General features: G+C 40.9%; 3 protein-coding genes across 6 annotated transcripts in view; 2 read left to right on the top strand and 1 right to left on the bottom strand.

Moving 5' to 3' along the window:
* The first annotated feature begins 134 nt into the window (after nucleotides 1-134).
* On the top strand, nucleotides 135-5390 carry cplx4b (complexin 4b). The gene is made up of 3 exons (XM_071403725.1): nucleotides 135-423; nucleotides 2556-2643; nucleotides 4595-5390. Exons 1-3 carry the CDS (start codon nucleotides 359-361, stop codon nucleotides 4820-4822), a joined length of 381 nt encoding a protein of 126 aa, XP_071259826.1. The 5' UTR covers nucleotides 135-358; the 3' UTR covers nucleotides 4823-5390.
* malt1 (MALT paracaspase 1) lies at nucleotides 5386-12766 on the bottom strand. Of its 2 annotated transcripts, XM_071403723.1 has the most exons (17): nucleotides 12377-12766; nucleotides 11842-12008; nucleotides 11517-11638; nucleotides 10870-11017; nucleotides 10399-10583; nucleotides 10089-10185; nucleotides 9883-9930; nucleotides 9301-9324; nucleotides 9080-9124; nucleotides 8697-8900; nucleotides 8302-8479; nucleotides 8073-8144; nucleotides 7836-7963; nucleotides 7397-7546; nucleotides 7128-7285; nucleotides 6597-6722; nucleotides 5386-6317 (listed from the first exon to the last, which is right to left on the bottom strand). In XM_071403723.1, the coding sequence occupies exons 1-17, from the start codon at nucleotides 12523-12525 to the stop codon at nucleotides 5868-5870; spliced, it is 2451 nt and encodes an 816-aa protein (XP_071259824.1). In that variant the 5' UTR covers nucleotides 12526-12766; the 3' UTR covers nucleotides 5386-5867. The 2 variants fall into 2 exon arrangements, with proteins under 2 accessions (XP_071259824.1, XP_071259825.1); XM_071403724.1 differs by lacking the exon at nucleotides 9883-9930.
* Nucleotides 12767-14848: 2082 nt separating this feature from the next.
* prlrb (prolactin receptor b) overlaps nucleotides 14849-26979 on the top strand; it is a 23269-nt gene continuing 11138 nt past the window's right edge. Inside the window, exons 1-6 of one of the 3 annotated variants that reach the window (XM_071403720.1) lie at nucleotides 14849-15066; nucleotides 16938-17033; nucleotides 21819-21951; nucleotides 22400-22569; nucleotides 23927-24099; nucleotides 24321-24462. In XM_071403720.1, the coding sequence (XP_071259821.1) occupies nucleotides 16973-17033; nucleotides 21819-21951; nucleotides 22400-22569; nucleotides 23927-24099; nucleotides 24321-24462 (679 nt within the window). In that variant the 5' untranslated portion in view covers nucleotides 14849-15066; nucleotides 16938-16972. Of the gene's footprint in view, nucleotides 15071-16899; nucleotides 17034-21818; nucleotides 21952-22399; nucleotides 22570-23926; nucleotides 24100-24320; nucleotides 24463-26979 lie in introns of all 3 variants that reach the window. The other 2 variants (XM_071403721.1, XM_071403722.1) reach the window with 2 other exon arrangements.

Genomic DNA, 26979 nt, shown 5'->3' with positions numbered 1-26979 from the left:
CTTTACTTTTATTGCTCTTATTAAATGTTTTAATTTAAATAATCTGTCCCCAAAAGGATTAATCCAGATCATGGCGTTGGCAGGAATGACTCTGATTATGAGGGCTTATGTAGTCAGCCGGCCCATCAGGGATCAGTCGTGCCCTTCACATTGCCATCCCTCAGTCGAAGGCTGGGACTCAGTGACCAAAACTTGAGGACAGAAAAAACAAGTGTTGCCTGCAAATCCCCTTGTAGGATATTCACACAGTTGAAGCTGATGGTAAGTAGTGGAGCAGTTTGGTGAAGAGCTACAGTAGTAGAGCACTGTCCAGTCCAGCTCTCTCCTACAGTGGACTACCAGAGGAAACATTGTCTCCATGGCCACCGAGGCGATGTCTAGAGAGGAGGCAGAGGAGTACCAGAAACAGCTGGTGGAGGAAAAGTAAGTCACTACTAGAGTTGCCATCAATTTTCTGTTAATTACCTAAATTACTGAATATTCTGGTAACTTCGGTAAATTACCGGTAGCTTTGCAACCCTAGAAAGGAATGCTTTAGGGTTGGGGTCCATTCCATTTCAATTCAGCCAAATACAATTGAAATTAAATGGAAAATACGTTGACAAATTATGCTCCTGAATCTGACCCCAACCTCCTTGGAATTATTAAAATGGCCAGTTTTTTATTCAATAGCAAGCAAAAGCAGAGCTTTAAGTTTTAAACTTTCCCTTTTGTGAAAAATTAGAGCTACACTGCATGATCAAAAGTATGTGGGGAAATCATGGCATTAATATTGAGTTGGACCCTACTTTGCTGTTATAACAGCCTCCACTCTTCTGGGAAGGCTTACCACTAGATGTTGGAACATTGCTGCGGGAACTTGCTTACGTTCAGCCACAAGAGCATTAGTGAGGTCGGGCACTGATGTTGGGCGAATAGGCCTGGCTCGCAGTCGGCGTTCCAATTCATCCCAAAGGTTAGGGCTCTGTGCAGGAAGGAATGCTTTAGGGTTGGGGTCCATTCCATTTCAATTCAGCCAAATACAATTGAAATTAAATGGAAAATACGTTGACAAATTATGCTCCTGAATCTGACCCCAACCTCAAGTTCTTCCACATCGATTACAAACCATTTCTGTATTGACCTCGCTTTGTGCACAGGGGCATTGTCATTCTGAAACAGGAAAGGGCCTTCCCCCAAACTGTTGCCACAAAGTTGGAAGCACAGCATCGTCTAGAATGTCATTGCATGATGTAGCGGTAAGATTTCCCTTCACTGGAACTAAGGGGCCTAGCCCGAGCCATGAAAAACAGCCCCAGACCATTATTCCTCCTCCACCAAACTTTACAGTTGGCACTATGCATTGGGGCAGGTAGCGTTCTCCTGGCATCCGCCAAACCCAGATTCGTCTGTCGGACTGCCAGATGGTGAAGCATGATTCATCACTCCAGAGAACGCATTTCCACTGCTCATCTTAGGCTTGTGTGGCTGCTCTGCCATGGAAACCCTTTTCATGAAGCTCCCGACAAACAGTTATTGTGCTGACATTGCTTCCAGAAGCAGTTTGGAACTCGGTAGTGAGTGTTGCTATAGAGGACAGACGATTTTTACGCTACATGCTTCAGCACTCGGCAGTCCCATTCTGTGAGCTTGTGTGGCCTACCACTTTGCGGCTGAGCCATTGTTGTTCCTACACATTTCCACTTCACAATAACAGCACTTACAGTTGACCGAAGCAGCTCTAGCAGGGCAGAAATTTGACAAACTGACTAGTTGGAAAGGTGGCATCCTATGACGGTGCCACATTGAAAGTCACTGAGCTCTTTAGAAAGGCCATTCTACTGCCAACGTTTGTCTATGGAGATTGCATGGCTATGTGCTCGATTTTATACACCTGTCAGCAACCGGTGTGGCTGAAATAGCTGAATCCACGAATTTGAAGGGGTGTTCACATACTTTTGTATATATAGCGAATGTTTGAATTAGACCATATGTGAAGTATAAAAGCCAAACAGATGTAAGGGAGATACAATGGCAATGAAAAAAACACCTGTAAATGTACCTTGAGTCAAGAGTAATAAAAATAAACATATTTTAAAATTTTTGTGAAGAATGTTTTACCACATATTAGGTTCATATCACAAGAGTAAAACTGAAAGCAGACTACCACCATGCAGTCCTAGATTACATCACATCCAGATTATTTCTGAATAACTTTCTGTCTCCAATTGCTAAAATTGGTGGATTGACAAATGCTGTCATAATCTAGAGATCAACACAAACAAAAGTATTACTCTGCGGCCCTAGAAACTGAGTCTTCATATTGTATTTGATTTAGAAGTGACACCAGTAACATGTGATTGACTGATATGAAAATGGCAACGCCATTAGGAATTATGATTACACAAATGCCTAGAAACACATTATCTTTGAAAATATAATGCTAACCTTTACACAACCAGTATCACACAGTGAAAATACAATGCCTTTTAACCATTTTGGATATTCTAATCAACAATATATTAAAACGTTTTTATAGTTTTGATAACATGGTTTCTGTTCTTGTCTGAAAACAGGATGGAGAGAGATTCAGAGTTCTTGGTAAAGAAAGCTGAGAGGGCTACATTGAGAACGTGCTTAAGAGACAAATACAGACTACCAAAGGTAAGACAGTCTCATCTCATTCTCATTCTCATGTCATATGAAACAAGATGAGAAATTATTTAGATACAAATGCCCTCAATATTCTCATGTCATATGAAACAAGATGAGAAATTATTTAGATACAAATGCCCTCAATAATAAAAAACTATACTGAACAAAATTATAAAACGCAACATGCAACAATTTCAAAGATTTTACTGAGTTACAGTTCATATAAGGAAATCAGTCAATAAAAATAAATAAATTAGGCTCTAATCTATGGATTTCACATGACTGGAAATACAGATATACATCTGTTGGTCCCTGATACCTTTAAAAGGATCAGAAAACCAGTCCGTATCTGGTGTGACCACCATTTGCCTCGTGCGGCGCGACACATCTCCTTTGCATAGAGTTGATCAGGCTGTTGATTGTGGCCTGTGGAATGTTGTCCCACTTCTCTTCAATGGCCTTGCGAAGTTGCTGGATATTGGTGGGAACTGGAACAAGCTGTCGCACACGTCAATCCAGAGCATCCCATACATGCTCAATGGGTGACATGTCTGGTGAGTATGCAGGCCGTGGAAGAACTGGGACCGTTTCAGCCTCCAAGAATTGTGTACAGATCCTTGCGACATGGGGGTGTGCATTATTATGCTGAAACATGAGATGATAGCGGCGGATGACTGGCACAACAATGGGCCCCAGGATCTCGTCACAGTATCTCTGTGCATTCAAATTGCCATCAATAAAATGCAATTGTGTTCGTTGTCTGTAGTTTATGCCTGCCCATACCATAACCCCGCCACCACCATGGGGTACTCAGTTCATTTGAAACCCGGGATTCAACCATGAAGAGCACACTTCTCCAGCATGCCAGTGGCCATCGAATGTGAGTATTTGCCCACTGAAGTCAGTTACCGGAGGCCGAACTGCAGTCAGGTCAAGACCCTGGTGAGGACACCGAGCATGCAGATGAGCATCCCTGAGACGGTTTCTGACAGTTTGTGCAGAATTTTTTAGGTTGGGCAAACCCACAGTTTCATCATCTGTCCGGGTGGCTGGTCTCAGACGATCCCGCAGGTGAAGAAGCCGGATGTGGAGGTCCTGGGCTGGCTTGGTAACACGTGATCTGTGGTTGTGAGGCAAGTTGGATGTACTGCCAATCTCTAAAATGACGTTGGAGGTGGCTTATGGTAAAGAAATTAAGATTCAATTCTCTGACAACAGCTCAGGTGGACATTCCTGCAGTCTGCATGCCAATTGCACGCTCCCTCAAAACTTCAGACATCTGTGGATTTGTGTTGTGGGATGTAAACAAATTTGTGAACAAAATTTGACAGAAATAAGCTTTTTGTGTGTATGGAACATTTCTGGGTTCATTTATTTCAGCTCATGAAACAAACACTTGCCTTTATATTTTTGTTCAGTATATAATTTTCCCTTTTCTATGAATAACATAAGGTGATAATCTTACGTATCAGTAAATGAGAACACTAACATAAATTAATAACATGATGCAGAGGCTGTGTTGGTCAGTGTCAGAGAGACTCAGTACATGCACGGGAGTCTAAGGCCTGCTAGTCAGATATGCCTAAATACAGTCACAAGATTAAGGCATAAAAAAAAGACTGATCGCAGATATCTCACGTTTGAGCCCAAGACCCAACATGCCCTGTGTTTGTGAGTGTGTGTGCGTGTGTCTGTATGTCATCTGTCTCACAGGATATGCAGGGAGTCTCCCTCTCTTGCAGGGTCATAGAGGGTCACATGTGATGCTAAATTAAGCTGTTGTTTGAAGTGTTAGCTGTTGGACATAAATCCCCTCAGTAAAAACAGGACCTACTGTATGCTAAAATATAGTCCAGGAAGAAAAACAATAGAATTTAGACATGATGATATTGAGACAGTACATGGGTATAATACACTCCTACTCAGCCAGTCTGACCTGTGTCTTTCTTGCTGTGTTTAGAGTGAACAGGATGCAAACCTGATGGAGTCGGCAGGAGACGACATCGACGTGCCAGAAGAACTACTCAAAATGGTGGACGAGGACGCCACAGAGGAGGAAGAGAAGGATTCTATCCTGGGCCAGATACAGAACCTACAGAACATGGACATGGACCAGATCAAGGAAAAAGCGTCGGCAACTATGGTTGAGATGAAATCTAAAGCAGAGGAGAAGTGCTGTCTCATGTGATGAGAGAAAACATTGGTTCAGTTGATTTGAGATTAGTTCCTAAGCACCAAGTTTGACCAAGGATATAACTTCCAAGGTTGGACTTCCCTGAAATATTCCAGCTTTCAAGTATTCTAATCTAGACTGTGGACTTGGATTGATCTGAAACACGTATAGTAGACCTTCTACACAAAGTCTAAATTGAACCAGTCTTAGGTTGGCTAATCTGTCAATAGAGGGTTGAAGAGATGACTCTTAATCGGTCTTCCTCACAAAGCTGTGGGGAAGAGGTCAGGAAAAACGTCACAGGGCTGGGAGGGAGTAAGAGTATTTTCGTTGTTGTAATTAAAAAAAGGTTTTCTGTTCTTTTTATATACAGCAACCTCATGTTTTCTTTGCAAGAAGGTACAATTGGGAGGAGAAAAAAAACAATGGTATCATGGTTATAAATGCTCTGAATTGCTTCATGTTAAAAAAGACATCCCTCTGAATTTTCGGCCTTTGTAAAACAGTGTATATAACTGGATTTTGTATTTTCGTTTGTAATAAATAGAGACGAATCATAAGAACCCCATGAAAAACAATCCATGTCCAGAACTCTTGTTTATATAGTGAGACAACGCCTCCATGTGGATGAAGTTATTACATTTTTATTACATTTAGTAACTGCTCTTAAAGATCATCTATAGAATATGAAAGAGGCTGGTTAAGATCGTTTTAGCAAAGCTTAATATTACACATTATATCATCATTATCTAACAAATGGAAAAAGAATCGCAATAAACAACCTTTTCACAGCAGGCTGGATATGTAACCTTTTAAGTACAGCTATACAACTCTGACAGTTATTTCAATTTAAAAATCTAGTCTAAAGTACTAAATACATGTAATCTCCACTAAAGCCAGGCAACTGTATCAAAGAGTTGCCATGGAATAAACTAGGATTTACAGAGTAGACCTACAAAAATCCACCATAGCCTGATCCCAGATCTGATGGCCATAGGAGATAGCAAAACAGCAGAAACAGATCTGGCACCAGCCTACCAATGCCCTAGAGAGGGCCTCATCACTGGTGGTGAAACTGCAGGCTATTAATGAAGACTGTCTGCAGCTCGTTTATGTCATCCGTGGTCTCTATGGGAATGCTGGCTCTGCCAGGGGAGTCACTACTAGTACAGCCATAGCGAGAGAAGCTACAGTTGTCATACAGAGTGGAGCTCACACAACGTGAGCCTCCCACAGCTCCCTGTAAAGGCTCGCACACATCCAGGTAAGGGCTGGAGCAGTGTGGGGAGAGAAGGTCTTGGGGGTGGTGGTGGAGGTGCTCGGCTCTGGGGCTATGGCAGGGGCTGTGGGGCATGGGGCAGGTCTGCAGGCAGCTGTTCCTCCTCATGGTGCGGTACAGGTCTAGTCTGGCGATCAGGGGCTTGCCAATGTTGACGTCAGTGGTCCAGTCCACCAGCTCATCCATGGCCTTGAAAGAGCCCTGTAGACAAACTGTAAACCCCAGCTGATCCTACAGAGGAGAAGACAAGGAGTAGAAGAACATTTTATTAACCTAATATGTTTATACTAGAGCTCTAACGGAGATCAAAACAGTTTTGTCCAAGGTGAGCTCTGCTCTAACATGACACCAGCTACTCCTACAGAGGGGACACAGAGCACACATATGAACAGGAAGGTCGATTTTTTAAAACCTTTTTTCAAGATATCAAACTAAAGGGGCAAAGACAATATAATAATGTCGTAGTAATGTGAGAATGTAGAAAGTGGTGATTATCCTTTGTACACTTACCCTGAGCTTCTGTAGAGAGCTGAGGCGTGTGTACAGGCAGTGCTGGGGAAGACTGCTCGAGAGCAGGTAGATGCCAGTCTCCTCTGGTGTCTCCCTGTTCATCTCTTTGGGGTCAACGTCAAGGTCCTGGACAGAACAACGGAAATGTTTTTGGACAAGACGACCTGCATATGCAACGTTTTCAGGCAGGTGCTGGAGCCTCAGCATCTTCAGCAGACAGACGCTTTACGATGCTCCTAATGTTGTTTCAGTAAACCCAAAGAAAGACAATCGCTCTCATTGGTATTGAACAGAGCTGAGGAAAACCATAATGACATCAGTGGCATATTGATTTTAAATTCCTTTCCCTATCCTCCTATCCCTTTGGTGTTCACTGATCGGAAAAGCTTGGATGGATTAGCTACACCTTTTCAGATCTGTGGACACAAGGGTTAGGGGACAGGGAACAAATTGTGAGAAACTGGTGACAGGAGCTTGGGGAAAGAAACAAGTTTGCATAATTGAACAAGGCAAAAAACTGTAGCGTCTCACCGGGGAGAAGTTGGTGACGTGAGCCTGGCAGAAGAACATGTCCTCTGGTTTCTTCACGATGTGGGTGTAAATGACCAGCACATTGGAGAACTCTGCAGCGAAGCCCAGCTTGATCTGAGCCCCACAGTCAAAGTCCAGAGACATACTCTCAGGCAGTTCTAGAATGAAAACACAACATTATGTCCACAATAAGTACATTGATTGCTTCAGCTAAACAATTCAAATTGAAATGTACTGCATTTACTTTCATTGGTTGATCGTGTCCTTACCGTGAGCCTTGGCCCACTGACGGTTGTGAGCCAGGGCCATGTCAGAGCTGTCACCAGGCAGTACAGGGTCAGTCAGAGCCCTCCTCTCTGATAGGCTGCTGCGGATCTCCAGAGCCTGCTTCCCCTTAGTGGCATCGAACTGGCCCATGTCTGGATAACACAAACAACACCATAACAACATTACCTCAGGCTCTCACAGATTAAATTTGTTAGGCAAGGTATTATTGCCATGATAATCGATGCATGGAAGTATACAGGGTAGGATAGGATAGATTTGTTTCTGTACTCCTGTTACTTATTTTGCACGGCACTGCAATAGATCAATACTGTATATTTCATGCTACATTGATTTGTACTCCATGACCACAAATACTATAGATGGGGTGACATTTACTAAATGATTAGTTCACCAATACATAATTGGTCCATTGCTCCTTACCCTCAGCCACTCTGTCCAGCAACACAGTGATCTTCTCATCCTCCAGAAGACGTTTCTTCAGAAACTTGACGAAGACACCGTTAGTGAATCCACTAGAGCTCAGCTCAAACGCTTCTGCATCTTGGCAGCTGCACAATAGAAGAATGGAACAGAATTGGGGAATATATCATTTAATTTGTTCATACAAAGTTACGAATAGAAGTTTAGACATATTTGAGTGATCATCAGATTACTTACGTTGCATATCCAAAGACAATGTTAGCTGTGACCCTCAATAGTATGTTTGGGGTTGTATCATCATGAATATTTCTAAAAATAAAAATGTAATAGTTACAGTATTACAACAAACAAGAAATGGTGAGTGGTCTATATCCCATGTTACTAACAGGGAAGGGACATTGAATAGTAGTGAAAAACAAATACATAAAACAAACATGGTTAGCACACTATACTAGTCTTTACCCACCGCTTCCTGCACATATCCAGCAGGAACACATTGAGGCCTGTCTCCTTCTCCTGCATCAGTTTGAGGATGCTCTGCACACACAGGCAGTTGGCTGAGTGATACGGGTTTGGAGCATCCACCGGTACCATGAAGCTGTTGCCATAGTTCTCATAACCATGTCCAGCATAGTACAGCAAACCTAGGAAAAGGTTATAGGAGTGAATTGAACGTGACAGTAAATAGAGCAGTCAATGAAATAAGACTGAAAATAGACTTCACTTTTTAAACTAGTATTTTATTTTTTATGATTCACTATATTTTTGGAAAACCAGATCAAATAAACTAATATTTGACTGATCAAATTCTTCTAGGTCGGTCTCTCATACTCTAATAGGCCATAATAATGAATGGCGTACCATAGACACCCTTGTGAAGTAAGAGCAGAAACTCGTCCACGGCGTTGCGCATCTCTGACTCGGTGAGATCCAGCAGCGATACTACCTTGAAGTTGAGCTGGCGCAGGAGGTTGGTGAGATCATACACATCCACCATTGGCGCCTTCAGCTGGGGGTGGTTCCGGTACGAGAGGTTCCCGATTAGCAGGGCCACTTTATCTGTCGCTGTGATGAGAGACAAATACCATCAATGACTACGAGTTGAAATCAGTTGTGGAAAATTTTTACATATTGACCAACATGGAGAAAAAATTGTACAGAATAAATGTTAAGAGGCATTTGGTATTCTAGCAGTAATAAAAGGTAACCAAGTACTGGGTGGATTCATTTTTTGTTCTGCTTACCATAAGGTGGTTCTTGATTGCTGTTCAGGATTAGTTCACTGGCACCTACAATCACAACACTATCATTATATTATACAGATATTACACATGGTGGATTGATAAACATTCTCAGGAGATAAACTGCTATATGTAATGTGCAGAAACATCTATAATTGCCGGAAACAATGTCCAATAAACAGTGATAGATCATCTCAGATATACGTTCAATGCGTGTCACTTACCAGCTCCAAAGGCAAAAACATCATCTGTGGGAAAACAATTTTAGAACAATTACTAGAATTTATATTTCCTGTGCTTTCATTTCAACTGAATTAAAGTAAAAAGTGTCACTGATTAGGTGGGGGTCAGTCAGAAGCCAAACGGATCAACATGCCTAATGTTAGCCATTAGTAAATGAGTACCCACTGAAAATATGTCCTGTCTTGAACATTTACAAATATTAATTGGAAATTAATACTCGACATCTAAGCTGAATCACTGAAAGCTGTGAATGATTATATAATTGAAATGTAGCGATTTTGAGCGTCGGTAAAGACAATTTTTCAAATTACAGACATTTTCATACTTTCTGTGGGATTGTTATGATTATGATGTGCTCTCAAAAATATAAATCAATCAAATGAACGGGCAAAAATCCAAAGGATGAAAAAAATGCATGCAACACATGGAACCAAACCCTCCTTCTCTATAAAAACCGATTCATTTTGCCATCCCACTGTTTCCAACATGGCCCTGTTGTATTCATGCACATACTGTACATCTCAGATGGCCAAACTAAGAGAAACGAGGCACTTCAACTATACCTTCAGAACACTCCATTGCCCCTGAAAACTGGACAGATATCCTTGGTCCTTTCATTCAAGAACAAGAGTAAGTAATCATCAAGAACTGTCACCAAATTCAATGTGAGTCTTTTTTGCTCATATTGTATACTGATAAACAGACCTTTTGTTGAGGCTAGGATCAATATCATCATTATAGTACTGTAAAATAAAGGACAGTGACATACCCACTAAAACGTCTACTTCATTCGTCCACGTCCTTTCGTTGTTAATACAAATCTCACAGCGATACTTTCCATGATGTTCCAGCAGCAGATACGGAATCTGTTTGAATTAACAAACAAGATCAAGCTATTTGAAAAAAATTCCAACTAACTCTAACTGTTTTCATCTGATTTGTACAACATTCAACAGTATTGTAGAGTTACTGTACTGTAACTACAAAATATACTGTAACAGTGTAACTTTAATAGTATAAAAGTGGAACCTTCTACATAAGCGCTCAAGGATGTTAGCATCCTCCTCTGACCTCCTTACCGTGAGTCTCCTCTTGGAGGCCTCTGGAAAATGAAGGGGCACCCCGTTCCTGTGCCACTGGTAGCGGGGGATAGGCCTCCCTACCGCCCCACACTCCAGCTGCAGAGAGTCCCCCACCAGCAGTCTCTGGCCCTGGGGCTGGATCACCACCTTCAGCCTGCCCTCCAACGAGTGGGATCCCAACCCTGCATGCAAAACATAAGTTTATTCAATGTGCAGTCGCTCTGGGGGCGAGTTTAGCGAAAGCTTTGGAGGGATAAAAGATGACGTTAGTGCTACAAAGCGTTCAGCAAACTCAAACCCTGTTTTGTCTGTCTTTCACAGAAAGGAGGAAACGACAACATGTAGAAAATGTTAGCCTTATTAAAATGGAAACTGATAGAAATAAAATTCAAAAAATCCCAGGCAGAAGAAAGATATAATAACAATGTTGTCCATGAACTGATTGGGAGGTAAAAGATAGTGTCTCACCATAAGATGTTGCAACATTCAGGACATCCACCTGAGCCCACTGGCTGAACTCAAAGGAGTCTCCACAATTAACCCTGCAGATGTAGAAGCCTGCGTCTGTCAGTTGGACTGGGCTAATCACCAGGTCTGGAGAAGAACTGTTGTGTACCTGGAGAAGTCACAATGTATCAAATCAATTCAAAACACATGAAATATACATCTCTACTTGCACACTCATCTTCTGCACATCTATCACTCCAGTGTTTAATTGCTAAATTGTAATTATTTCGCCACCATGGCCTATTTATTGCCTTACCTCCCTTATCCTACCTCATTTGCACACATTGTATATAGACTTTTTCTATTGTATTATTGACTGTATGTTTGTTAATTCCATGTGTAACTCTCGTGTTGTTGTTTGTGTCGCACTGCTATGCTTTATCTTGGCCAGGTCGCAGTTGTAAATGAGAACTTGTTCTCAACTAGCCTACCTGGTTAAATAAAGGTGAAAAATATATATATCTCATTATGAAGCCACAGCTGTCACAATGTTATCTGGTCAAGATATCAGCAATATGATTATCTGAAAACATGTTTAATGACATGTTTACAACCAATGCATAAACAGTACGGTCTACCTTCAAAACACACCCTAGTAGGCTACCCACCTCCTCCTTGGTTTTGAACCACTGGAATTGAACACCAGCCTTTCCCACAGCATAACAGCTGAGTCGCAGGTTGTGTCCCACTATTATAGCCACAGATTGGGGCTGAATGAGGATCTGGATACCTAAACACAACCATTATGGGAAGAAATTCTCAATAATGATTCAAATATATGTACAATAAATAATCAATACATTTACATACAGGGACCAAAATCAAGAGTCGAGATTAACTTGTCGCCAAAACCATTTATAATCCTGAGCCTTCCCTCCAAGTACCAACCAGATAATAGTCAGCGAACACATCTTCTAAAGATGCTCTGTATACCTGGTGGTTTGACACACTGTAGGGCCTCTGTATGGCCCATGGTTTGTAGTAAGTCTACCAGATGGCCCAGTGTGCACCCTCTGTCTCCCATGAGCCTGAGCAGCACGCGGCTGGGGCTGCCCTCCAGCTCCAACACCTTCAGAGAGCACATCTCCATCTCATCTGAACTGCACAGTGAAGGAAAAGGCAGAATTTATGCACACAGTAATGCACACACTGTCTATGAGACTATTTTATAAGAAAAAATGATAAGTTAGTTCACACTTAGGAAATGAAAAATGCACAGGAATACTGATAACATGTATTATTCTGTTATAACAGTATGTTGACGATAGGGATAACATTTCTACTGTAAAATCAAACAAGTAAACTAAGATGTATAAAGAATAACCCTTCAGACTAGCCCAACCGGCCACACGATGGCGCTATTATTCCTTTTAGGTCGTTAGGTAATACGGCATCAGGATGAACTACGCCCTCTAAGGATCTCCGCGCGACGGTCAGACTGGCTGTCCGACTGCTTAATTAGGCTTACCTCACCCTAAAACGCCGGTCATTGCCGACCATCTCCCCGAGTTTACGCCATCCTTTACTGTTGGTTTTATCCAGAACCTCACACAGTTTCCTCATGACAGGTTCTTTCAGAAAATGTAAGTTTAAAGACCGGTCAGATGAATCCGACATCTCAACGAGTTACTGTAGTTCAGTTCAGTCAATTTGAAAAAGTTACTTGCAAAAAGATCTGAACATTTGTGAAATGAAAAATATGTCGTAGTTTAAAATCAGGTGTTCTACACAGAAGAGGTAGATACATGGGCATGGTCGCTGCAGAAGTTTGGGGGATTTCCGAAGATCATTCTGGGGAGGGCCAAAAAGACACAAATCTTCAGACGAGTTGGTGTTACTTCCTGAAAGCTTACAAATAGTGATATACACTCCTACCACTGGGTGGGACTTTCGGTTTAGTTATGGGTCTTCCGTTTTTGCCCCAATACTCTAAACTCGCATCCTTCCTTACCTCCTTGATAACGATATTCTCTGAAGGAGAGAGAGAAATGGAAAGGGGAATACCTAGTCAGTTGTACAACTGAATGGATTCAACTGAAATGTATCTTCCGCATTTAAACCCTAATTGGGTTGAATAATTCCGAATTAAAACTATTATTATTACTTATAAACTGCCTAAAGGATTCCCACATCTGAAATAAATTATTTGTATTCATCTGTTTGGTTCAACTTTAATTATTTCTAGTCATAGATCATCTCACATTTTTCAATGGTTAGTAATACCAAATATGTTCAATTATACTGACAAGATAGTCGAGTGACCACTCTAACAATGAAAATACATGTCCTCAAAGACGGAGAGCAGGAGGGTGGGGGCGAGATCAGGTGTGACCATTCTAGCCAATGAGAGGGCAGATACGCCTGTGAACAACAGGCACAACTCCGATATATAGTCATATTTTTCAGAGTTGCCAAAAAGCCACGTGGTCCACTTATATTAGTGCATTCATAAAAACCGAACCATTTTCTATTCATAAAAACCTAACCATTACAAAACTTCTATTCCATCAAATAAGCCTCAGGTAGCAAATTAGCAATTACATTTTTTGTTGACCAAATTCAACATGCTCATTGTCGAATAACATCTACGGGCTGTAGTGGAGCGGCCGAGAGTTTCAGGTTCCTTGGTGTCCACATCACCAAAAAACTATCATGGTCCAAACACACCAAGACAGTCGTGAAGAGGGCATGACAACACATTTTCCCCCTTAGGAGACTGAAAAGATTTGGTATGGGTCCCGGAATCCTCAAAAGCGCCACCGAGGGCATCCTGACCGGTTGCATCACTGCCTGGTATGGAAACTGCTCGGCATCGACCGTAAGGCGCTACAGATGGTAGTGTGTACAGCCCAGTACATCACTGGGGCCAAGCTTCCTGCCATCCAGGCCCCCAAAAATTGTCAAAGACGCCATTCACCAAAGTCATAGACTGTTCTCTCTGCTACCGCACGTCAAGCGGTACCGGAGCACCAAGTCTAGGTCCAAAAGGCTCCTTAACAGCTTCTACCCCCAAGCCATAAGACTGCTGAACAATTAATCAAATGGCCACCTGGACTACTTACATTGATCCCCCCTCCCCCCTTGTTTTTACACTGCTTTATTATCTATGCATAGTCACGTTACCCCTACCTACATGTACAAATTACCTCGACTAACCTGTACCCCCTGTATATAGCCTCGTTATTGTTATTTTATTGTGTTACTTTTTATTAAATTTTTTATTTATTTAGTAAATATTTTCCTAATTATTTGTCTTGAACTGCATTGTTGGTTAAGGGTTGTAAGTAAGCGTTTCACTGTAAGGTCTACATCTGTTGTATTCGGCCCATTTGACAAATAACATTTGATTTTATTTGACCTCCATTAAATATTCTCTATTATATTGACAAGATAATAGAGTGACCGCTCTAAGAATAGAAATATATGTTCTCAAAGATGCAAACCAGGCGGGAAGAGGCGAGATCAGGTGCGACCATTCTAGCTAATGAGGGTAGATACGCGTGTGATAAACGGGCCATAGAGATAGATAGAGGATTCATATTTTAATCTGTGCCATTATAGCGTCTGCTAGAGCATGGTTAGCGCCATTGAGGCTATCTCCATTTTAAAGTAGTTTATTTTTCTTCTTCTTCTTCTTCATTGGCTGATTGCTCCCAACTAATATGAATTCCAAACTAGTTGACTACTTCAAAATGTTGGAAGCCCTCAATGGCAATGTCCATGCTAAAATATATAAGTAGATATCCAGATTGAAAGTATTTTTTTTCAAAGTTGGCAAAATGCCACGTGCGTCCACTTATATCCGTGCATTCATAACAACCTCACCATTACGAAACTTCTATTCAATCAAGTAAGCTCCATGTAGCAAATTTACAATAAAGAATTTTGTTGACCAAATTCGACACTCTCCTCATTGACCTCCATATCTATTTCGTGGGTTGATTTCCTTGGGCAGATTTGGGGTGGAGCAAAACCTCTTCCTCTCTGACTATACAGGTAGCGATGTGAATTGTTCCAACGCAGCAGAGGCTTCGACAACTGTAGGCTACAAAATAAGATGTGATATTTGTTGAGATAAGAAATATTCATGCAATTCAAGAACCCACCTCTTGTGTCAGCACTTTAACCACGAGTCCAGTGGATTCGTGCTTTACCTAGGTGAGTACTATACGTTTTTCATTGCAACTCATTTGACGTTTTTACTCAAATGTACATGTTTTTTCAAATACAACATTATGTAAGTTAAAACATATTGCGTGTATTACATACTTCATGTAAATTACATTTTATTGACTTACCTTTATAGACTAAAGTAATGTGATATGACGATTTGGGTTATGTTGGCTACAGTAGATAGTCCAGGAACAGTCTTTGGGCTGGTGAACAATGGCAATGTGAACTTGGCCTGAAATAGCCCTATAAATAACTAGTATGCCAAACTCACGATATTACTAATAAACATTTACACTTGGATACGTCATTTTATTTATGTTAAGATAACATGCATTTAAAAAACAATGTCTAAATGTTTATTATTAATATCAAATGTTTTCTCACAACCATATTTTATATTGAACAACACCAAAAGCAAATTCAGTAACTTTCTATGAGGTCATACACCAGCTCTCCACAACCCACCTAAGCGTTGCCCTGAGAAACTACCATCACATAACCTTGTAAATTATCTGGGTTAGTCATACCTGTATTACCTGTATTTATTTTTTATTTTGAATGACCCACAGTGTCATAGCCAATGTTTGTGGTCACGGGTGCAGCAATAACATTCTTAGGCACATCTCTTTTCTATCAACTGTTTTGGGTTGTTAGTCTTTCAGTTGTTTATATCAGGGCAGAGACTCAGAAAGATTAACTTACCAACAGGGTAACACAGGGTAAAAGTACTAAACACTAAATATGTTTCAGTAAGTAAATTAAGCTGTTATTAATCATAAGTGTCAGAAGTGTGTTTTGAAATTAGGCCAAATGATCCCAAATTGTACAATAATAGCCTCCCTCCTCATTCTAAATGCTCATCTTATCCCTCCTTGATCGTGATTAGTGATCTCTTTAAACTCCTCTTTCATTTGACTTTGCACTCTCTTGCACTAGTAACGAAATTCCTTAGATCACATAAAGGAGAAATATAGCCCTGAAGAATATGGTTGCAAAGTTTGTGTCCAACTTTTCATTTCACATACTACCACAAATTTTACTCCAGTGCATCGCTAATATTTCATGCAGAGAAACATAGTATGTGTGTATGCATTGTGAGAGGGTTTACTAAATAAATGTGTAGGATTTAGAAAGCTATACCAGCTATACTACTTTCAACACCCCTTTCCGGGTCAGTGCAGTGTGTCGGACATGACCCTGTATCTTCCTTCTGAGAACAATCACTTAGTCAAGGGCCCTAGTGACAGGACCCTACCTCTCACAGTGCTTTAAACTGAACACCGTCTCAAAGTCCATTACCAGATGTCTCATCTTTGATCCCACTCTCTTGTGTTTACTTGTAAAATGTCAAGACTGGGGGATTTCTTAACTTTGTGGTTAATGGCATTTCATTGATGTTGCTGTTAATGAGTTAGATGTATAATTAATTTGATGTCTAATCATTATGTATTTTCTCATCTGTTACATTTAATTTGGGGGCCAATGGTGTATTTAAAAGGAGATATTTATTATTTATTTATGGATTTGCTAAGTTCGCCGTATTGTACATTGCTCTCCGTTACTCTGTTTTTTTGTATGGTCATTGGCATGATACATGATCCCAATTTTAGCTTCAAGATGCTGGTAATATGAAAAACCGAAAAAATAGACTGTGCTGATTTATCGGCACATTGAACCATATCGTGGGGCATAGTTTAAAAACTCTTTGGATAGTGCTAAAACAATGACGTCATATCTGAATTCTGCCATCTTTATGCACGTTTGCCATTGTTTACCCTTTATATGTTTTTTTATCAAGTAAAAACAAGACTTTTGTAGCTTTAACTTAAGCCATGTGATGTCACATCCCTTTCCAGGGCCCACCATCACTGTCTGTGAGGTTAGGGGCAAGATGTGGGGAGAAGTTGGAGGGGTGTTGTTGTTGCTGCTTTCTGAAGTCTTGGACTGCATTGGTAAGTTATAATAAAGGCATGGATGTAACTGTTGCTGCATCGCAAACAAACAACATATTAGTCTTGGGAATTCCATTTTTTTTTATTGGGATCATATTGTATTAATCTAAGTTGGCATTGTACACTGAGTGTACAAAACATTAGGAACATCTTCCTACTGTTTAGTTGCACCCCCTTTTGAACTCAGACCAGCCTCAATTTGTTGGGACATGGACTCTACAAGGTGTCAAAAGCGTTCCACAGGGATGCTGGCCCATGTTGACTCCATTGCTTCCCCACGGTTGTGTCAAGTTGGCTGGTAGTGGATCTCTACTCCGAATAGCTTGCTCCATCTCATCCCACAGATGCTCAATTGGATTGAGATCTGGTGACTGGGCAGGTCACTGCAGGAAGCTGAATTCACTGTCATGTTCGTGGAACCATTACTAGACAATCATAGCCTTGTGGCATGGGCCATTATCGTGCTGAAATGAATTTACAGAAGGATACACTGCTGCCATGAGGATGCATGTACTCCTGTGGTTTTCTCCATACTCTAGTCCTCCCATCAGAGTAAAATTGCAGAAACCAGGCAATGTGTTTCCAATTCTCCAGTGACCCATGTTTTCGTTCCTTTGCCTACTGCAACCACAGTTTCTTGTTTTTTACTGAAAGATGTGGTACTCTGTAAGGTTATTGGCAGCCATACCCCATTTGTGTCAAGCTACGATGAGTTGTGCATTCTTTTATGGGTCTTTGGGCACCAATGTTATACTGGACTGTCAATTGACCAACCGTAGCCTGTCTGTTGCTCTTCACAATTTGTGTCAGCCTCCTTTGTCGTCTTTCATCAATGACCCGTTTTCGACTACTGGTCTGCCGTTAGCTGGATGTTAGCTGGATGTTCTTCTTTTTTTGATACACTAGGGAAACTGTTGAGCTTGGAAAAACCCAGCAGCATTGCAGTTCTTGACACACTCAAACCGGTGCGCCTGGCTCCTAATACCATAACCCATTCAAAGGGATTTAAATCTTTTGTCTTGCCCATTCACCCTCTGAATGGCACATATACACAATCCATGTCTCAATTGTCAAAACATTGTCTTAAAAATCATTATTTAACCTGTCTCCTCCCCTTCATCAACACTGATTGAAGTGGATTTTTTACATCAATAAGGGATCATAGCTTTCACCTGGATTTACCTGGTCAGTCTATATCATGGAAAGAGCAGGTGTTCCTAATGTTTTGTACACTCACTGTATATGGTGTGTCTATATACTACCGTTCAAATGTTTGGGGTCACTTAGAAATGTCCTTGTTTTTGTAAGAAAAGCAACAAAAAAATTGTCCATTTAAAATAAAAATTGATCAGAAATACAGTGTAGACATTGTTAATGTTGTAAATTACTTTTTTATAGCTGGAAACGGCTGTTTTTTTTAATGGAATATCTACATAGGCGTACAGAGGCCAATTATCAGCAACCATCACTCCTGTGTTCCAATGGCACGTTGTGTTAGCTAATCCAAGTTTATAATTTTAAAAGGCTAATTGATCATTAGAAAACCCTTTTGCAATTATGTTAGCACAGCTGAAAACTGTTGTCCTGATTTTAAAGAAGCAATAAAACTGGCCTTTTTTAGAACATTGCAAACGGGCTCTAACCAGAATAGAAAGGAGTGGGAGGTCCCGGTGCACAACTGAGCAAGAGGACAAGTACATTAGTGTCTAGTTTGAGAGACAGACGCCTCAAGTCAACTGGCAGCTTCATTAAATAGTACCCGCAAAACACCAATCTCAACGTCAACATTGAAGAGGCGACTCCATGATGCTGGGCTTCTAGGCAGCGTTCCTCTGTCCAGTGTGTGTTCCTTTGCCCATCTTAATCTTTTATTTTTATTGGCCAGTCTGAGATATGGCTTTTTCTTTGCAACTCTGACTAGAAGGCCAGCATCCCGGATTCGCCTCTCAACTGTTGACGTTGAGACTGGTGTTTGCCCATCCTTGCTCTACTGCATCTCCCATTCCTCTCAAGCTTCAGGCGACTCTTCAATTTACTGTATGTTTGGTGTCCAGCTGTATCATTCGAACAAACCAATTAGCCAGCTAGCTAGCTAGAGCGCAGAGCATTGGAATTCCATAACTACTTGAATGGCCATGAGTCATTCTGACGTTGATATTTCAATTGTGTAAATATTCCATCATAAATAATGCATGCATTATGTTAACAATGGTCATAAGAAACCTCAGGACACCAAATGTAAATTGGAATCAGACAGAAAAAAGACTGGAAATACTAAAATAAGATGAGTGTATTTTCTAAGATAGTTGCCTGCCCAGCTGGCCCGTCCAAAATACACCTAAACTATATTGGAACTTATTTCACACAAATAATAATAGATGTGGCCTAAAGACAAGATTAAATTGACAATAGTCTGATGGGTGACAATATTATTAATTGTCAAATGGAGAATGAAGAGACTGATGCCCAGCGTGCGTTGACAAAGAAGGGAATGGAGCATCCCAAATAGCACTTGTTCCATATCATCCTACAGAGGTCCATGCAGGCCAGATGTTTTGATTGCTATACCCTATCAGAAAGAGCAGATTCCAAGGTTTCTAATGAACCTATTTTTGCCAAACAAATTGCTTACATGGTCTCTGTTTCAAAAGATTACTTTTTCCTGGAATAACTGTGTCTCCATGCATGTTCCTCATGTAAGTAGGCTACTGTCGACAATCAGCAATAGTCATTTTGGAAAAATATCCTTTAATATTCTTCTGTTATTCCATTATACACTTACTGTAAAAGATGTGTGTTGACTGTGGTAGGGCAGGGCCTGTGATGTCTGCTAAACTAACAAGTTGATTTCATTATTGATATGGCCTTGGCTACTAAGCACAGGTAAATAAAACTCAAAACATGCTATTCTGTTATTTTGAAATAAATTGTCTTGTAGGCCTATGCTTTTTATTACCTTCCTAAATTAAAATTGATGTCTTTCTTTGTGATTGTGTATATTAACACTAGAAAGACAGAGGGCATCCTAATGACTCAAGACAAATGTAAATGTTTAATTACTCTACCAATTTTAAAGAGTAATACAGTAAATAAGTCTATATAAACAGTGTCATTGTTAGAATCTTAATATCACAAACAGAACCAGATTTAGGAGGGCATGTCATTTTTTGAATGATTTCCCCGTTACCCCTCTCGACAGTTGAGCCTGCTCTGTAGTGATGGGCATTCCGAGTCTTTGAGCCGGCTCATTTGGCTCCCAAATCGCTCTTTGTTCAAAATGTGTAAAGCCCAAAAGGCTGCCATTATGTCAGATGGTGAAATGCGTGTTCAAATACATTTTTACCTGGCCAAATTATTAGATGGCCTTTTTTTTACCCACTGAAAAAAATCAGTGTGGAGCAGATTGAGGCTTTCTCCCCACTGCTCTAAAGATGATTCCCCATCTTTAGATCAGGGCTCTCCAACCCTATTCCTGGAGAGCTACCCTCCTGTAGGTTTTCACTCCCACTCTATTCCTGGAGAGCTACCCTCCTGTAGGTTTTCACTCCAAGTAATAATAAACAATGTAAACAATATTGTGCCCGAGTGGTGCAGTGGGCTAAGAGCACTGCATCTCAGTGCGTCACTGCAGTCCCTGGTTCGAATCCAGGTTCCAGCACATCCGGCCGTGGTTGGGAGTCCCATAGGGTGGCGCACAATTGGTCCGGCATCGTCTGGGTTTGGCCGGGGTAGGCTGTCATTGTAAATAAGAATTTGTTCTTAACTGACTTCCCTAGTTAAATAAAAAAAACATTAAAATTAGTGGGTTGGTGTGTGTGTGTAGGCATGATAGGCAGATATACTCTGAGTATACCAAACATTAGGAACACCTTCCTAATATTGAGTTTCACCCCTTTTGCCCTCAGAACAGCCTCAGTTTGTCAGGGCATGGACTCTACAAGGTGTCGAAAGCATTCCACAGGAATGCTGGTCCATGTTTCCAATGCTTTCCACAGTTGTCTGGATGTCCTTTGGGTGGTGGACCATTCTTGATACACACGGGAAACTGTTGAGCGTGAAACTCAGCAGTGTTGCAGTTCTTGCACCTACTACCATACCCTGTTCAAAGGCACAAATCTTTTGTTTTGCCCATTCACCCTCTGAATGGCTCACATACACAATCCATGTCTCAATTGTCTCAAGGCTTAAAAATCCTTCTTTAACCTATCTCCTCCCCTTCATCTACACTGATTGAAGTGGTTTTAACCAGTGACATCAATAAGGACTCATTGCTTTCAACTGGTCAGTCTGTGTCATGGAAAGAGCCGGTGTTCTTAATGTTTTGTACACTCAGTGTACATGTAAACAGGGCTAAAAAGTGACTCGTAGCAGGAATATATAAATACTTATGGTAATATATTAATGGCAACATTAAATGTGAACAGGAGTAATAATCACTAGTAACAGGATAAATAGATTGAAGCTAATGGTAATTGCAATCAATAATCAATTAACAGTATTGTAGTGGTAGTTATACATCTAATCAAAAATAATTTTAGCAGTAGTTGTTAACCATTTACCAGTCTTATGGCTAGGGGGATAGAAGCTGTTTATAAGTCTGTTGGTCTGAGCCTTGATACACCGGTACCGCCTGCCGGACAGGAGCACGGGAGAACGGTCCATGTCTCGGGTGGCTGGAGTCTTTGTACATTTTTCGGGAATATAAATATAGATGGTCCACAACATGTTATGTGCAGGTAGATTGTCATGCGCTAATGTCCAGCTGTGGCATGTGTGTGCACCCAGGTATCTCTCACCCAGGGAAACCTGTGCTCATCAACTGTAGATCCCCTGAGAAGGAGACCTTTACATGCCGGTGGGACCCTGGTTTTGATGGAGGACTACCCACAACCCACCACCTCTATTACCAGAAAGAAGAGTTCGTAGCACTCATTTTAATAATTTATATTTTTGTGTCCACTGTTGATTTGTAGGTCTAGAGTCACGACCACTCTTGTTATGATTATATGGTGGTAGTTCTAGTTACCCAGCTTCAACATTATTGATATGTGTACTGAAGCTGTCCTGTGTCAGCACTGAACACCGTTGAAATCCACTGACTGTAGAAAAGTACTAGCTCAGTCTCCATACTTATCACGTGCAAGATCAGTCAACTGAGTACACAACTTTGTTGGTGAGTTACCTCTGACTTATCAATTTCACCAGAGCAGCCAATCAGCCCTGCATTGCAAAACAGCCTTGAGTGTTCACGTGTTGTATTTATCTACATTGATGTAATGCAAGTTTACTGTGATGCCCGCACCAGCACACATCACCAGCATTCACCCCTATGAATGTCAGAAAAGGTCTTGTTTGTCTTTGTGCAGCTCCGATGGAATGTATGAGTGTCCAGATTACCAAGCTGCAGGGAGCAACTCGTGCTTCTTCAACAAGAGCCACACCTCTATATGGGTCAACTACAACATCACAGTGGTGGCCATCAACTCTCTGGGCAGCACTGTCTCTGACCCGCTGGAGGTGGATGTTATGTATATTGGTAAACTGCTCTACTGGTGTTAGAAATAATCAACCGTTCATTCATGTATTAATATTAGTTTTTTAATTAGTTGACACTTTAGGTAGCAGAGCTTGCAGCACACAAACCTACAGTAGAATATTCATCAGTCACCATATGTCAATTTACTGTAAAGAAGTATCCCTGAGATCAACTTGGGAGAATAGAAAAATACTCACTGACTGGTTTGGACACAGGAACCACCTGAACTTACTGGACTAGAATGAGGATGAACTGGTTTGGGTCCTGTGCACAACTTAGATCATGTTTCATATCTTGTAGTATGTGATTACATGCTCTCGACCCGACTGTGTAGACTCTGGCTTACTTGTTGTTTGTTTTGGCATTGGATAAATGCAAAGAAAACAAATTTCGTTATTGATGTGATACTTTATTGACATGTGGCTGGATCTACTCCATTATGACCAAAAAACAAACAAATCATTGAAAAACAGGAAAACAAAATATTACTATGTTTAGATTTTACATTTATAAAACCTGATTTGATTTGCATATGTTTGAGCGAACATCCATTCTTATGTCTATATAGAGCAGGGATGGGCAAAACATCTGAACTCATCACGAGGGGCTGCAGGGACTTGCGGGTTTGTGTACACACATCCATACCCACATACTGTATGCAGTCAGAGCCGGCCCTAGCCTTTTGGAAATTGACAGCGGAGGGAACGTTTTAGAGTTCATTTCCTGTAATGCTACACATTTTGCCATGGGGCGTAGAGAACATTTTTCAGTTTTGAAGGAAGTTCGCGGCAATTCTACATATTTTGCCATGGGGCAGAGAGACGATTTCGTAATTTGATAACTCATACAATTCTACTCATATTGCCATGGGGCAGAGGAAAATGTGCGGTTTTACAACTAATTTCCTGCAATTCTACATATTTTGCCATAGGGTGACGAGAAATGTTTGCAGTTTTTTATATGATATCTGAGTGATAGTGATAAACAAAATCAATGGGGGGCCCCCCGGTTGGTAATTCGACCATGGTTACTACAAGTTTAGATAGCTGGCTAGACTAATTTACAAATCTAAAACATTTTAGCTGACATGGGTTAATTGAGCGACTGTCAGTGAATGACATAACAAGAGAAAAGCTGCTGATGCACAACCACATTTCGAAATTGCACCTTGTGTATTCTACTATTCCAATTGTCAACAGTAAGTTGAGACCCCGACTGAGGTCTCCACAATCTGCCAGTCTACAAAAGGTGGGGTGGGCCTTCAGTTGCCCATCCCTGATATAGAACTTACTGAATATGGATCAAGCCTATTGGAGCCCTACAGAAATGAATTGTGTTCTATCTGTGCTTCATGCAGTCCAGCCCAATGCCCCAGAGAATGTGACAGTGTCTGTGGTGGAGACTGAGGAGAGTCCACACCTCCTGGTGAAATGGGAGCCCCCTCACGAGGCCGACACACGCTCTGGCTGGATCACTCTTACCTACCAACTACGGGTGAAACGACAGAATAAGAAGGAGAGCGAGTGGGAGGTGTGTGTGTGGATGGGTTACTCTATAGAGTAGACAGACGAGGCAAAAAGAGATAAATTCCCTGTTTTTTTTTATTTTACTCATTGTAGTTTACTCCGTGAGGGTCAAGTTAGAAGTGTAAACTTATTTATTAACTGTTTAATTTCCATTTAGTTGATGTTATATATAAACAGTTGGTCAGGTCCAGGCTCTTCTTAGTTTCCTTATATTTGTCTTTATAGGAGTATGCCTCAGGGAAGCAGACCCAGTTGATCATCTACAGTCTGCATCCAGGAGAGGTCTACATGGTCCAGCTTCGCTGTAAACTAGACCATAGCCTCTGGAGCGAGTGGAGCACCACTACACACACAGAGGTCCCTGACTGTAAGATTTTTTATGATTATTTTATTTCCCTCAATAAGTTGCAGAGCTCAATGGTTCTATGCTATCTTGGTCCTTACTGTACCACTTTGTGGCATCCAAGGTGGTTGATGTACAGATGGGATCAAGGTTAAGTGTCCACCAGTAAGAGAATTTCAGATAAGCAGAAAGTGCATAGTGAACATACTTGGACATACAATACTTACTGTTGATATACAGCAGGGTTGTGCTCAATTCAGAATTTTGGAACTGACTCTTATTCAACTCATGAGTTGAAATTGGGAGAGGCTATACGAACACGTCTGCAGGGTAGGGATTAACGGATCACATTTGAACTGTAACTGTAACCCGTTACGTTACCAGCAAAAAATTGTATTCAGATTGCAGATACTTTTGAAAAACGACATGATTACTTCTAGGATTACTTTAAAATTCAGAAAGGATGTTTGCAAAAATAATATGTGACACCTTTCTATAAGTCAGAGACCACTGATGACACACCAAATTTGTTTGATGGATTGCGAGAAAAGAGCAGGAATAGGCTAACGTCCAAGCTATGTCTTCCAATGGTGTAGCAGTCGTGTAGCATATAGGAGACACGGATAGCATTTATTAATATCTAGGCTACATAGGGCATTGGTGTGAATCACACTACTGCTCTCATTTGTCAATTTGATCTTTACGGAGACTGATTGCTGTGGATGGCTGTTCACAAATGTACATATGTGTATTTTAACCCAATAATGGTTGAATTGAAGAAGTTTAAACTGCCTATCAATCATTGTTTTTGTGACCAGGGGTGTATTCATTACGGAAACCGTTTACCGTTTAAGCAAAACAAGAGTTTCTATTGGAAAAATTCAGGTAGGTCCCTCCCCGTTCCGTTTGCTTCCGTTTAAGAAAGGTTTTGCAACAGCTGCAGTGGTAGTGCGGATCCCACCCAGCCTATCAAATAAAAGTTTGAGTTCCTCCCTTCTAAACTGCCCCGTGGTATTGTGCTCCATACTGTCATAAACAAGTTTAATTTAAGAACACCACAAGTGGGGCTTTTATTGCTCAATCTCTAATTCGTGCTGATTCAAAAATAAAATGTCCATAGGCCTAACAGACACATGCTCAAACTGGTGCACTTTTGATAGACTTAAACAGCTGCAAATTGTCGAGATATCAAAGTGTCACCAACAAAAAGGTAAACAATAGGCCTATAGCAAATGCAGCATATGGCATACATTTTTCACATGCAAATGGCACTTTTCGGTAGTGCTCAAAGCATGCAATTTTTAGAGCAGCATTCCTTTTTCAACTCGAATCAATGAGCCAAATCAGTCCTCGATGACAACAAAATCATTAACAGAGTAGGTTAATTAGTCCTTAGTTTTGGGGTTATGCTCAGGTAAAACAATTTGGTTTATCTGTATTTCCAAGTCCTATTCTTGAAGATCAAGGGGTATTAAATTAATTGGAATGACTGGAAATCTGACAGACTTTGGTTTTTAATGTAAAGATATAATTTAATCATATTATTATCTGTAGTAGAAACCAATGGGTTAGAAGAAGCCTACATAACCAACCCATAAAGAAAAATACAACATCAATTTATGGCCAGCTATGTAAAATTTGACATTCATTTATCCTACAATAGATGTCGTTCAATTGCTAATATACATTTGTTGTCTTCTTCTAAGGCCTCTTAAGCAGGTAGGTTGATGTTATTGGGATGAGTCTTGTCTTTGAGGCAGGACTGAGCGATCTCCATTAGATGGGCCAGCTGCAAAGTCAAAATTGGCTATATTGTAAAAAAAAAACTGAAATTTGCTTTGTGGTCTCAATTTAAAGTTAGGGTTAGGCATTAAGGTTAGCAGTGTGGTTAGGGTTAGGTTTAAAATCGGATTTTATGACTGGCTGTGCCAAATAATAAACATGGGACCACGCAGCCATCATACCGCTCAGGAAGGAGACGCGTTCTGTCTCCTAGAGATGAACGTACTTTGGTGTGAAAAGTGCAAATCAATCCCAGAACAACAGCAAAGGACCTTGTGAAGATGCTGGAGGAAACAGCATTTATATCCACAGTAAAACAAGTCCTATATCGACATAACCTGAAAGGCCGCTCACCAAGGAAGAAGCCACTGCCCAAAACCGCCATAAAAAAGCCAGACTACGGTTTGCAACTGCACATGGGGACAAAGATCGTACTTTTTAGAGAAATGTCCTCTGGTCTGATGAAACAAAAATATAACTGTTTAGCCATAATGACCATCATTATGTTTGAAGGAAAAAGGGGGAGGCTTGCATGTCGAAGAACACCCTCCCAACCGTGAAGCACGGGGGTGGCAGCACCATGTTGTGGGGGTGTTTTGCTGCAGGAGGGGACTGGTGCACTTCACAAAATAGATGGCATCATGAGAGAGGAAAATTATGTGAATATATTGAAGCAACATCTCAAGACATTAGTCAGGAAGTTAAAGCATGGTCGCAAATGGGTCTTCCAAATGGATAATGACCCCAAGCATACTTCCA

Source organism: Salvelinus alpinus, chromosome 5 (assembly GCF_045679555.1).
Source record: "Salvelinus alpinus chromosome 5, SLU_Salpinus.1, whole genome shotgun sequence".
Taxonomy (NCBI): domain Eukaryota; kingdom Metazoa; phylum Chordata; class Actinopteri; order Salmoniformes; family Salmonidae; genus Salvelinus; species Salvelinus alpinus.
The sequence above is the reverse complement of the archived record's forward strand: the minus strand, read 5'-3'. Positions and strand labels throughout refer to the sequence as shown.

What these genes read in the sequence shown, in the direction of transcription:
- cplx4b (XM_071403725.1), top strand. Translation starts at nt 359, where the DNA reads ATGGCCACCGAGGCGATGTCTAGAGAGGAGGCAGAGGAGTACCAGAAA. An exon ending in AAACAGCTGGTGGAGGAAAA is followed by an intron (nt 424 to 2,555) that starts GTAAGTCACTAC and finishes GTCTGAAAACAG; the next exon opens with GATGGAGAGAGATTCAGAGT. An exon ending in ACAAATACAGACTACCAAAG is followed by an intron (nt 2,644 to 4,594) that starts GTAAGACAGTCT and finishes TGCTGTGTTTAG; the next exon opens with AGTGAACAGGATGCAAACCT.
- malt1 (XM_071403723.1), bottom strand. Translation starts at nt 12,525, where the DNA reads ATGTCGGATTCATCTGACCGGTCTTTAAACTTACATTTTCTGAAAGAA. An exon ending in ACAGTGTGTCAAACCACCAG is followed by an intron (nt 11,639 to 11,841) that starts GTATACAGAGCA and finishes GGTTGTGTTTAG; the next exon opens with GTATCCAGATCCTCATTCAG. An exon ending in CCTCCAAGAGGAGACTCACG is followed by an intron (nt 10,186 to 10,398) that starts GTAAGGAGGTCA and finishes TAATTCAAACAG; the next exon opens with ATTCCGTATCTGCTGCTGGA.